Source organism: Capronia epimyces, assembly GCF_000585565.1.
Source record: "Capronia epimyces CBS 606.96 chromosome Unknown aczIQ-supercont1.4, whole genome shotgun sequence".
NCBI classification, from domain to species: Eukaryota; Fungi; Ascomycota; class Eurotiomycetes; order Chaetothyriales; family Herpotrichiellaceae; genus Capronia; species Capronia epimyces.
This window is the reverse complement of record NW_006912907.1, coordinates 1506260-1519327: the sequence shown is the minus strand read 5'-3', so window position 1 is coordinate 1519327 and position 13068 is coordinate 1506260. Positions and strand designations below refer to the sequence as shown.

The 13068-nt window shown below is 52.9% G+C and overlaps 4 protein-coding genes across 4 annotated transcripts; 2 read left to right on the top strand and 2 right to left on the bottom strand.

Moving 5' to 3' along the window:
- Positions 1-490: 490 nt before the first annotated feature.
- A1O3_05179 (uncharacterized protein) lies at positions 491-3441 on the bottom strand (the record flags this gene model as incomplete). The annotated part of the gene is made up of 3 exons (XM_007735305.1): positions 491-2167; positions 2213-2286; positions 2334-3441. The coding sequence occupies 3 exons, from the start codon at positions 3439-3441 to the stop codon at positions 491-493; spliced, it is 2859 nt and encodes a 952-aa protein (XP_007733495.1).
- Positions 3442-5135: 1694 nt separating this feature from the next.
- On the top strand, positions 5136-7136 carry A1O3_05178 (CAMK protein kinase; the record flags this gene model as incomplete). The annotated part of the gene is made up of 1 exon (XM_007735304.1): positions 5136-7136. One exon carries the CDS (start codon positions 5136-5138, stop codon positions 7134-7136), a length of 2001 nt encoding a protein of 666 aa, XP_007733494.1.
- Positions 7137-8405: 1269 nt separating this feature from the next.
- A1O3_05177 (uncharacterized protein) lies at positions 8406-8882 on the top strand (the record flags this gene model as incomplete). Its single annotated transcript, XM_007735303.1, has 1 exon — positions 8406-8882. The coding sequence occupies one exon, from the start codon at positions 8406-8408 to the stop codon at positions 8880-8882; it is 477 nt and encodes a 158-aa protein (XP_007733493.1).
- Positions 8883-10862: 1980 nt separating this feature from the next.
- A1O3_05176 (uncharacterized protein) lies at positions 10863-12394 on the bottom strand (the record flags this gene model as incomplete). Its single annotated transcript, XM_007735302.1, has 6 exons — positions 10863-11401; positions 11482-11670; positions 11869-11894; positions 12000-12136; positions 12195-12221; positions 12290-12394. 6 exons carry the CDS (start codon positions 12392-12394, stop codon positions 10863-10865), a joined length of 1023 nt encoding a protein of 340 aa, XP_007733492.1.
- Positions 12395-13068: the final 674 nt, after the last annotated feature.

Genomic DNA, 13068 nt, shown 5'->3' with positions numbered 1-13068 from the left:
AGGATGAGAAGATCGTTCATCAAACAGATGCAGCCTTGAATCCACAACGAGCAAGATATAGTGGAGACGAGCTAGTGCGGTCACGTGAGGTCACGTGGGGGTTTTACGCATGAGCAGCGGTCGCCTGCCGGCTGACCCTAGCAAAAGGAAAGGGATAGATGTTGGTTTTCCAGTTATCTGCATCAGTTCTCGATTCATTACCGGTATTAACGGTAGCAGGGCCTTGTGACACGCCTGTCATATACCGACCCGCCAGATAACTCCCTTCCAGTTCCAAGCATTTGCCGTACGTACGTATGCATAGTGTTTCAGGTATCTTCGACCGCGCAATCATTCGTTCCAGGTATATAGTCGTCACAATAGAAATAAGAAGTCCCGCCCTAATAGTACAAGTCAAGCATCTGCGTGACATGCCGAGAATTGAAAGTGTACAAAGAAAGATCACATCCATGATCTGAAACAAAATCATGAGCGACAGGCACTGGGGCCCTCAAGTCGCGGCTGATAGTAAATGCGCGTTCTTCTTCGATATCCAGTGCATCAACATGTTATCAAGTTGTGACTGCATCTCCGCTAGTTTTGTCCGCTCGTCCGAGAAGAGATTGTGCATAAGAGGATGGTCTGGACCAACAGGTGTAACATTCGACTTATCGTGAACGATAATCAGAAGATCTTTGATATCTTGGTTGTTCTCCATATATGTTCGGAGAGATGCGTCTGACCATGTCGGTGTAGACCTTGAGGTTGATGGAGTATGAGGAGCACTGGAGGGCGATAGTTTGGAAGTGCTGGCAGTCCCTTCCGAGTCCGCTGGGTTGAATTCAAGTGGAGGAGGAGATGAGGCTAACGTTGCTTGTTGAGGAGAAGGCTCATGCTTGGCGTCTCCAAATCTGTTTGGAGTCGAAGGCTCTATGGGTGAAACATGCATGGCCGAATCTGACCGCGGTAGTAACACTTGTGCACTCGTGGCCGGAGAGATACTTTGTCGATCCTGTTCAGTTTTGGGAGCCTCGTCGTCTCCTTCAGACTCGGTGTCGTCTATCGCAAATCGCTCCTTAGCTCTCTTCGAATAAGTTGACTTGACACCGAACCCACCATCTGGAACATTTGAAGGGGTAGACTTCAAAGCCATTGTAATGGGCGAAAAAATAGACCTCTTTTCAGTAAGAGAAGGAAACCTATTGACTTGGACAGGCGCCTGAGACGGTGTAGTCTCAGGGCTCGTTTGTTCTGCGGGCCGTGAAGTCTCGAGTTCAACTTTTCGGACCGTTGGCGGTGCAGGCGCAGGCCCTGTGGGTGCAGGAGGCACACTGCTTTGAGAGGGATCGGACGTGTCTCGTTGTAGAGCCTTCGGCTCTGTGGGTGAAGCTTTGGGCGAATTAGTCGGAGGTGTCTTCTGCAGCTTACTGGGCTTTCTCTCTGGCCCAGCGTCTGGCTTCGTTGACAGCGACTCCAGAGAATCTTTCGCCTGCGACGATTGGTGAGAATCTTCCATAATTCTTTCAGCTTCCTCGTGACTGGTTCCCTTCTTCCTTTTGAAAAGACCACTAAGCATACCCTTCTTCTCCCTTTTCTTCTCCTTTGACTTGTCATCGGGCCCGACCATCTTGTCAAAAGTTTCCAAGCTTGGCTCTTGACGTACTTCTCGCTCAGCAGAGTCCCCAGTCTCTGAATCTCCTCGGAGCAGCCGTGGAGTTAGCGAGATCTTCTTTGTTTCTAGTGTGTCATCTTTGAAGAAAGAGTCTGTATTCCGGACCACCCCTTTTCGCGATCTCTGCGCTGGTTCTTCCGCCTGTGACTGCTCTAGCCCCGTATATGGCTTTTGTGTCTTTGTGGGGCTAGAAGAGAGTTCGTCCTTGAAGCTGTCGTTGCTAGTTGTTCGTTGAATGCCATTCATGGTGATTGCATCGCGCTGTTCCTGGGGTTCATTGGCTGCAGATGCCTCTTGCTGATCATCGGCGGTTTCGCCCTCGTCAGAGTTGTCGAGGCCCATGTGCTCGAGGTGGCTCTCATCTTCCTCGTCGTCCTCATCAGAGTACTCATACTCTTCGGGCTCATAATATGTTGGAGCAGCGAATTGTACTGTCTTACCATTTCTTCGACGGATCGCCTTTTTCAGAGGATTCTTGGATTTTTCAGGGTTATCGCCAAGCATGCGAGCAGATAGCTAGCCCTTGTCAGCGAAGTGTCTAGCCCGGGAATGGCCACGTACGTCTACATTCCTATGCTTGTTAAGTCGAGCTAATCTTTCGGTGGGTGTCTCAATATGTTCTGCGGGTAGGTAGCCTGAAATGTTAGCCATTTGTAACCTAAATACGTATAGAATAGCTTACCAATGCTGCCATCTTTCACGACTCTCACGAGCCACCAGTAACTGTTGCTATCATCAAGCAGCACCATGGTATCGCCTTTCGTAGCATTGGCTTGGCCTTCGACCGTTGCGACAAAGGTGTGTAAGGCGTACACAAACTCGAAGTCAATATCCTCTATTTCTCGTAAGCATTCTCCTCCCCAACCAGAGTCGATAAAGCGATCGTCAAGAGAAAATTGAAAATTATCAGCGTCATCATCTGAACTCGACTCAGAACAAGGTGAGCAGGATTCCTCATCTTCCCAGTCATCAGCGTCACCGTACACGGACTCTTCTTGATAGTCCTCGCCTGCGTCGATTGTACCGGCCAAGATCGGGTCGTCTAGGGGTAACAAGTATCTCCTAAATTCTTGGGATTCGGACAGCGCTATACCATGAGACTGCGAGGGCAACACGTTGGGCAACGGTGTTGGGGAAGATTCATCTAGCTGTGAGGCTTCCGGTTGATGACATAAAGGCTGGTATCTCGCCGCATATACCTGCTCCACCTCATACTCACCATGATGACATGCCGATTGAACCACTGGCAATAGGCGCAACGGGAAGTGCTCAGGAGTAGAAGAGAACGGTGAAGAAGCGATGGTGCCTCGAGTCGGCGTTGATGCTGGAGCTGGGGAAGCTCCAGAATCCACAGAATCCGCTCGCGGGGGCCAGGGGGGTAGGGTGTATTTACCATCTTCAATTGAGGGTGAGCTCGATATTTTGTCCAGTAGGTCGTCATCCATGTCCTCGTCCTGGGAGTCACCGCCTTCCCCGTCGTCAAGATCCTGCACGTGATAGCCACTTCCGGTCGTTCCATCTTGCGAACTTGTGTGGTCGTCGTCTCGGTCGTCGTCCACGTCGTCATAGAAATGCTGCTCATGTAGGAAGCCGGCGTTGGGCCCGTCTTCTGAGGCCCGCGGACTAATGTGTTGTTGTTGAAAAGCCTCCTCTTCGGCGAGTCTCAGAGTTTGGGCCTGATGGGGCGCGGCTGGCCCAAAGCCATAGGGCGAAGGATGTGTAGGTTGTCGCGTGTGGTCCTTGGCTGAAGGTGCATCGTGATCTTGCAGGTCGAGAGTATCTGCAGGCATGATGTGTGAGCGAATACACTACATTGAGCGACAACTTGAGCATTTGGGAGTTTTTTCAGGGCGTATCTTACCAGCTCTCACAAGCTGTGGCTTGAGAGTGGTCATTGCGCGCACCATCTGTGCGGGAGGTCTGGGTGTCGCGTTGCGTGCTCGCCCACCAGAATCGACGGACTTCCCAGTGATTCAGGTTGCATAGAGAGATAGTATAATTCAAGTGAAGTGAAGCGCAGGAGAGCTGAGCTATGGCTATCAGACGGAAGGGCTAATCGGCGAGACCAGCGTCTTTGTGGTCGAGGTGAGGCGCGGTAACGACTGGTGGTGTGTACAGAGCCAGCTGGGGAACGCTTTTGCAAGGGAGCGACGCGATTCGAGGATCACAGAAAGTGAGAGGAAAGAAAGAAAGGAAGGACCGGCTAGGTTCAGCGAAGGAGTATTGATGCGCAGGCGCCAGAACAGGTGCAGAGGAAAGGTTGGCGGTGTTGTGATGGTGGTATCAAACAGGATTGAGGTGGTGATTATTTGGAAATGATAATTAATGAACAGCGGCGGGATTTGGCCTCTCCCTAATGTCTATCCAGCGGCGAAGGAGGTGTGTTTCAAGAACTGGCACAGACCACCCGACAGAGCTGGGCACGGGGTTGAGATTCAGGGACGGACACTTTAGCGAGTGGGCGTTTACTGTACGCCGACGGATACACATAGGCGGCTGGGGAGGCAGGGACCACTAACGGGGTTTAGCAACTGAGGCTTGCTGCAAGACAACTGGGGGCGCCTCCTATTCCTCAGAATCCCTTGCAAAAAGTGTCGCCGGCCCCAAAGGCGGGCGCGGGCAGCCTCCAGAGTTTCCGGGAGCCAGTTTCAACTGCTTCTACGGATATACATAGGGCCCGCCAGGTCAATTCCGGCTTCCTTGGAATCTGTGGGGGAGTCACCACCAATTATTGTTAGTTATTGTTAGGTGCCAGGTGCCTACCAGAGAGCAGGCAGGGTCAGGCTCCCTGCCCCTCGGGCAGCTATGTACGGATACCTACAGGTAGCCGCATGAATTTTGTGGGCCGTCGTCATGATCGATGTCAATCGCCATCAAGGCTGTCTCTGATGGGATCACTCTGGTAGATCTAGATGTATAAATAAAATGTTTTCCGGTGAACCATTATCTTTTTTTTTGATCCGCGTCAAAACATTCGCATTAGGCAACGGGGGGTGAAATGTGGTTATTGAGTACAGACAGTGAAGGCCCTCAGGCGCCTTGGGTGCCTCTGGTCAAACCTGGGGTGCCCGTGCCATGCCCACTATTTCGACTACTACCCATCCGCCTTTGCCTGCGCTGTTCAAGAAGAAATGCAGAAGCAAGAATACAGTCCAGAAACTCTTAGCTACTGTAAGTTCATCATTGTTATCATCGCCCAGTGCCCAGTGCCCCGTGCTATACGCCAGGCTGCTGATCTTCGCTCCGCACGTAAAGCCAGCCGTTTGCCTTTCACCTGGCACGTGGGTAGACAGGATTTTTACTCCAATTCTCGACTTTGTTCTGCTCGACTCGGATACGCTTATAAAGAAACAGCAATGAGCGGAGGCCTCTCGAATCACTGAGACAATAAGTCTCTTGTTCTGCCTTCCATCCGAGACACCGACTACTTCTCTTCCTGTTGCTGCGAACCGACTACACCCCTGCGAGCTCTCGGCTGAGAGCAATGGCGCAGGCTGACAATGTTCACCATTTCGATCACCTGCGCCTCAACTCGGATAGCGAAGACGATGCCGTCTTGCTTCCCAAGGACGGATCCTACATAATGCAACGCCCTCTGGACAAGTCCCTGGGTCACTCACGGCCATCTCTGCGAGGGTCTGCCGCCAGTCAAGATACCATCCGGGCCGCTGCCTCTCTTCCTATGAACATACCGGCAGTCAACGAGAATCCAGCAGTCATAGACGAAACTCCCAATCCCTCTACATACATTGACCATTACATGCGCCACCGGAACCCCTCTGTCAGTTTCAGTAATGAACTCAAACTGGATTCGGGCCAAAGCCAGAGTATGGCAGAGCCGCTGGAGAAACCTACAACGGCCCTGAAACGCGGTCGCTCATCCATGCAGGCAAACGGAGAAGGAAAGACGTCGTCACGGGCACACAGTGAGTCAGGGCGGGAACACTATGATCCTGTCACTGGCCGCTATCTGGCCAGCTTTTCGCAAAGCCCCGCGAGGGAACAAGCCCGCGTTGGTGAGGGTCGCTTTCCACTGCTACAGACCACGGTTGACGACATGGCAAGAGAGACCCAGAAGGATCCAACCCAACCCATACCAATGATATCTGAGTCGGCCACGTCACCGTCTAGTGAGGCGGTCCTAACACCAGATGTGGACGACAATTACCTGCTGTCGCCCACTACTATTTCGCCCATAGCTCAAGCATTCTCGTACGAGGAGCCGAAATCCTTCCGGCGAACTGCGTCACAGCGATGGAGAGATGGAGACTTGAGTTCCTCTTCCCAAGATTTCTTCTCGCGTACGGGAAGTCTCCGCAACAAGAGTATGCGTGATATTGCAGGGCGCTCATCTCGTCGTGACACATCAGGCTCCACCAGATCCCCAAGGTCGGTGGCTTCTTCGTACCTTCGTGCATTCTCAGTGAGCAGCGGTACCAATGGCGACGCAGTAGACAACGCGCCCATGGCTTGTGATGCTGAAGGTCAGACTATCGGTGATGACTATGTGCTCGGCAAACAGATTGGTTACGGCGGATTCAGCACGATCAAGCAGGTAACACAACTTCAGGACAGAAAGCAACGGACACTTGCCGTCAAGATTGTACGGCGGCAGATCGAAGACAAGACAGAAGCGGAGAATGAGCAAGCACAAGCCGAGTTCGAGCACGAAGTCGAACTGTGGCGCTTCCTCAACCATCGCAACATCTTACCTCTCGAAGCGGTATACAAACTCGACGAGGCCACTTTCTGTTTCATACCCCTCAACACTGGCGGGACGCTCTTTGACCTGGTCCGCGCCAACCGTAACGGCGTTCCACACGAGCTCGTGAAAAGCTACTCGTACCAGCTTGCGTCGGCCCTCCGCTACCTTCACCTTGACGCGCGCGTCGTGCACCGCGATGTCAAGCTTGAAAACTGCTTAATCGAACCAAGCAGCAACGGCGAGCCAGGTCTTCTGCGTCTGTGCGACTTTGGAATGGCAGAGTGGCTTTCGACAGACAGCAACTCCGGGCCACCCAGCCCACGCTTCAACCACTCCGACCGGCCCCCTCAGAAACATATAGGACCAGCAGACACATCGACGGCGGCTTTTACCGGCGGGAGCCTCGAGTATGCTGCGCCCGAGATCTTGCGGGTCGCCGAACGGATCAAGGGTTCTAGTCAAGCAGAACGGGCGATTGTCTCCCCTGCAGTCGATATGTGGTCGTACGGCGTCTGTGTGTACAGTATGATCGTCGGATCGCGCCCGTTCCAGAACTCTTTCCAGCCGCGTGTGGTCATGGCGATCCTTGCGGGCAATTGGAACCGGGACGTGTTACAGGAGAAAGGGGGGGACGACGTCCTCGAAGTGGTAAGTGGGTGTCTTGAAATGGATGAATTGGCACGCTGGAACTCCACTAGAGTCATCGAGTCCGCTTGGCTGGAAGAACTGGCAGACGAGGACGACAGCTTGCAGCACGGCGCAAATGGATGGCGATTGTGATTGCATATGAACCTGGACACCGTGGAAGCAGAGAAAATCTACTGCTTCAAAGGTTTCCCAAGTCTTCACTTGACACACAAGCCCTCCACTTGACCCTGCTTCTCCCATGTCGATGACCATCGCCTTGAATCTTATATCTCAGCTACGATGCGCGCAGCGGGCAGGGACGGACGTTGACGACAGAAGGGCGATTTATTCAGCTCCAGGCATGACACTGCCTTTGACAGGCATCCACGACTTATGCTCGACTCTCTCACTCATGATTATCGTATGTTTCATGCAAGGCGCTATCGGTTCATTTATCCGGTTTTATGGAAAGAATCTCGGCGTCTTGGTTTGCACCTGGTTCAGCCTGGTGGGATTAGTCCGTGCTCTGGGACGTCACTTTGTTTCACCACCTGGGGTCATCAGACTCGCAATCGCCGTCGGAGATGGATATCATACCACTGTATAATACGAAAAGCTCGACTGCGCACCACTCGGGCTCGATTGGACTTAGGTCGGAATCGGACGTCTGTTACGTTACAGAGATGCGCTGGCGCAGGAATTGACTCCGAAGACAGAGAGAACAGAGAATGACGTTAGTTGTTTAATGATAATGAGAATATGATACCCAACAGCATCCGCGCCAGTCATTCAATCAATGATTCGTCGTTTCCTGTTCAGAGGTCCACGGGGTATTACTCTACCTCAGTAGGAAGATGTACCGCTTTCATTGAACGTGTGCTTCAAGCAATGTTGATACAGCTACAGGATGGTGCATGCTTCAACATGCTTGTTCTCTTCACTATGGTTGCACATCGGGGACGTGGATCCTGGCCACACTTGTCTGTCTATCTCAAGGTGCCTATGGCGGGTCATTTCTTCGTCAAACTCGGGGAGGACCAGATGTCGCCAGGTGCTGTCTCCTTCATCCTTCATCCTCCCTCGCTCTCCTCCACTCCATTCCGGTGTGTTCACAGCCGGCTTGCCGTGGATGGTTCCGGGAGCTCTTTCTGACTGTGGCATTAATAGAGCGTACTTGTACAATTACCATTCCGCCATGCTTGCATTCTTGCATTCTTGCATCATCAGTCAGCCACTTGCCTCCAGATTATGTTTCGCATCAACTCAACGAGCACACCATCCTCCGTTGTATGTGCTTTTCTTGATGGCAAGGACGCTGCAAAAGCCAGCCTCCTCGAAAGAATGATGGAAACAGTGTTGCTATGTTGGTATCTCGTTCTCGTAGTCGATCCTCGACGATGCCAGTACTTTCGTCAAGACAATATGGAAAATAGTATCGCGAACAGGAATGTCACGAGGATTTGCGGATTAATTGTGCTCAATCGGCCAGCTCCAGAGCCGACCCCTGTGTCGAAGGGACTGCCGCCGCCACTACCGCCTGAACCCGAACCCTGCGATCCGGACGTCCCTCTCGAAGATGCTGCCGAAGATGTGCTCGAGCTCGATGATGATGATGAAGAAGAGGACGAAGAGGCAGTAGCAGAAGACGAAGAGGAAATTGAGGTAGTCAAGGTTTTTGACGTCGCTGAAGCGATAGACATGGCTATCAATGACGAGGTCGACTCTGACGCGCTGCTTTTGCTCGCCGATTCGGTCTTGCTGGCTGAAGCCGCCGACTGGCTAAGTGTTGATTCTGTCTGCGAAGTTGCCGTCACCATCTTGGAAGAGACCGCCGCCGAAGACTCGGCCGAACTCGCAGCTGTTGTGGTCGCAACGCCGTTACTGTTTGAACATAGATAGTCGACGACGTCTCCAATAAACAATTGCCCTATCAAGGAATTCCGAGCCGCTTGCTGGCCCTGGCATGCACGTTGGACGTATGTCTGTGCGGATACTAAAGCTTCCTGACAAGTTACAGAGCAGGATCCTGTTCCTCCAATTGCCGGAAAGTCGTTGAGAACACAAGTGGCGACAGGGTTGCTGTAGGCTGCAGTACAGGAATCAGAGAATCCGACAATGGGCTGGATTTTCGGGAATGACACTGTGGCGGTCGCGCTCCTGACGAGGGCATGGAAAATGATGGCCAGGGCCAGGCGATTGGTCCGTAGTTGCATTGCTTTATGCGGTATTCATGAAGTTGTTGGGGAGAAGGTGCGTGGGAGGCGTAGAGGTGAGGTGTCGGTTGTGCCAGGATCCAAGGCTTGGGTTTGTTTGTTGGGCCTGGGTCCGGCAGAATTTCAGTGAAGACTGGATTACCGGGACCGGGACGGCTGTTGCGCTGTGCCAGAGCAGCAAAGAGTCGATTCCAATACTGTGATCAGGACGGCGTGCTTCCAAACGGCAACATGGCCCCCAGCAACTGTCAACTCGATGGCTCTGTGTAGGCCGACCGCCTCTCAACGACGCCGACTGAGTGATTTTGATCGATTAATTTTGCACAGTGAAAGAGCGAGGTTTCCAGGACTTGAAAGAGCGAGCAACTCTTTCACCAGCAAGAAGCGCGATTGCTAACCATCTCCCTCTTGGCCTCTAGTGGACAACAGTCCGGTTGTCTGTGGTGGAGCGACAGCGTTGCCGACCGGCCTCTCCTTGGTGGAAGAACGCAATCAATGTGGTTCTACGTCAGTCCGTGCTCGCAACACCAGGATTGCAGGAGCAAGCAATATAATCGGGTATGGGGTGGTTGACAAAAGATCTTCGTCGATCGCAATCAAATATGCGCAGCCTGGTGGGAACGAGATCGTCGGATGATTTATCTTTGGGCGGATCCCGACTTTTGGTCTGAAACACGACGGACGTGAGCACAGATGCCGGTGGCCGTTTCTGTCGACTTATACCCCCCTATCCCCTTGTGATGTCAGATAGCCCCTCTCTTTCAGCACGACGAAGTGCCCGTTGTCGCTGTGTTTGGGACGCGCGTGGACTCGTTGCGAGAGGTCTAGGGATGATAATCTGCGAGGGGTTCTCGGCCGTCCAATGACTCCGGTGTCTCCTTCAGTCAGCTCCAGGCGTCTCAGCAGAAGAGGACTCGACGTCTTGTACGGGTCCCACGATGAAAACAGAAGCAAAGAGGGAAGTGTGGTTGAGCCTCGCTTTCTACCGTTTCCAGGACAAGCGGCAGCATGTTGCCCCTACGAACTGCGTCTCCGCAAGCGGTTCCTCCTACGTGATACATCGCATCACCTAGGGGCACAACTCGGGCGGCTGGTGGAATCCCTGCTACGAGTTGCAGTGGAAGGTGATGCAGATTCTGCGACAGTTGTGACCCTTCGTAGGGGTTGCAGGCCACGAGGCTATGGTATGGACGTCTATGAATGGCGACAGCATGAAGCAGGAAATGTAAGAGCGACAGGGGATCCTGTTGACGTGATTGGCAAGGCGAGCCAGGGGTACAGGAAACCTTGCAGCCCCGCCAATCGTCCGGGCGCTTTGGGGGTGGAAACGGAATGCGGATGACGGAATGCTGGCACCGAACAGGCACCTGTAAGGGCCTTGGGAGCCTAAGAAGCCTCCTAAGCCTATCGTTCACAGTGGTCAAAGGTGAGCGCCAGCGGCTGCACTGGCCACATCCTCGACTTACAGAGGACACTTAGAACCTGACATATTCAGGGGAATTTCAGCGTGACGCAGAACAGAAGTGCTACCTATGTGACTATCCAGGATGTTTCCCTAAATCCACCCACCATCGCAGCCATCGCAGCCATCGCAGCCATCGGACTCGGCTCGCGGGGTACAGTCGGTCACGTGCACGCCACGGATATCGAAGTTATTGCCCTCCCTCTACGGAATAACCACGCCACGGAATCTGATCTTTCCGCTCACCATCTTTTCCAGCGCTTCATTCGCCTTGTCGAGGGGAAATTTCTCGATCATCACGTTGACGTTGTGCACCTGAGCAAATTCAATTGCTTCCTCACTGTCGAGAGCATGGCCGCTGGGCCACGCGACAATGCTCAAACCCTTGGCGATCATGGATGCCGTGTTGATCTCGACGGGGGCGGATGCTGCCAGAATGAGAATTTTGCCCAAGGGGCCCAATCCCTGAAGCAGTGAAGGAATGAGTTTCTGATTCGGCGCAGTGAAGATGACACATGCCGCCCCGCCCAGTTTCTGGAGTTGTTCCCCAATGTCGCCCTTGGATGCGTCGATATACTCGTGCGCCCCGAGTTGCGTGGCGAACTCCTTCTTCTCCGAGCTCGATGAGATGGCAACCGTCCTATACCCCATTTTGCTGGTGTATTGCAGCGCAAGATGGCCAAGACCACCTAGACCTTGGATGGCGACCAGTGATCCTGGAAGGACATTCTGGTGTCGCAGAGCTAAAGAGGTGGAACCCCGATCAGCCAAAATTCCCATAATCGGCCTAAGATAGACACAGGCAGAGATGCGACATTCTTACAGTTGAAGACAGTCACTCCTGCGCAGAGCAGAGGGCAGAACTCAGCCGGGTCAACATCAGAGGGAATGGACACGACGGCCTCTGTCCTGAGCGTCACATATTCCGCATATCCTCCGGATTTAGTGACGCCGTTGATCAGCTCGTTGTCGCACATCTGATACAACCCGCGTTGACATGATTTGCAGATTCCTGGCCGACCGATCAGTTATTTCTCTGTACGAGCAGGCAAGTTGGTTCAGATAAAAAGGGGAATTCGAGACGGAAAGCCAGGCACTTGGGGTCGACGGATGCGAGCAACGCCTGCATGCATGGGCGTCTTCCCCCATGCAACCAAGATGCTTCCTTCTGCGAAACTCGATAAGGACAAACGAGGAGGTGTTCTCGTACCATCATGACCACCATGCCATGGAGCTCTGCAATGATCAAAGGTCAGCAATGTTGACAATTCTAACCCAAAGCTGGGCTGGGATGGAAACACGGTATGCAGAGATCTTGGGAGGAGAACGAGGCCAACGTACCCTACACGGTCACCAACCTTCCAACGCTTCTCGGAATCCGGCACCGCAGCCACGTCGCCGATGACCTCGTGGCCGGGAACGATGGGAAACGAGTTGCCGAACAAGCCATGCTGTACTGCGGCGTCGGAATGACAGACCTGTAGCACAGCATTAAAGGCGGAACAATCAAGCAAGGGTCACCAGGACAAGACGCACACCACACGCCAGCACTTTGACAAGCACCTAGACAGAGATCAGCTTCCGAGAACACGGCGGGTGCTAAACAATGGACGGGTCAACACAGCACATACCTCGCCCGACTTGGGCAGTTCAAGCGGAAGCTGTTTGAAGCTCAGCGGCTGGCCTTTGGCCTCGAAGACGGCGGCCTTGTATTCTTTGGGGAGATTCGGCGCCATTTCCAATGTGCTTTGCTTTTGAAGTATTTACTAGCAAGCTGTACGGATATCTGGCCTGTGATACTGATGGGGATGGATATGCCTAGTCCTAGAGAGCGCTATCTGCCACCTTATATATCGACAGTACTATGTTGTATACAACGAACCATTAATTAGTAATTGGAAGGTCTGGGCGGTGGGAATTGAGTATTCTGTAATGGTGATGATGTCAAAAACTCTCTCGACGTCAATCTGCCCATCCACTCCACTCCACTCCCTTCCATTCTCGGTAACTCCGAACTCCTTGCAGCACTTCCGGGCGACGGCGGAACAGCCGCATTCAGAAAAAAATATGGTTGTGTGTCTTATCTCCACCGCGAGTTCGGGGAGAAAGGACGTGCATTCTTTCCTATTCTTATCATAGTCGTTCTTCGCAGTGAACGTGGCGCCACGCCCATGCGACGCGACAGGGGCTAAGGCTTGCTTGGTCCTAGTAACTTTCCATCATCCTATTCCTGGGACACATATACTCCGTACTGTGTGCAGAAATGCCTAGATACTCGTGGGTGCGAGGATCGTGATTACTGGTCGTGAGGTGGGATCTAGTCGTCCGAGACATTGATTTGCGACACCGAGAATTTCAGGCATTAACATTGGAAAGCGGAAGGGAATTGCATTTGACCCAAGCGACTGCG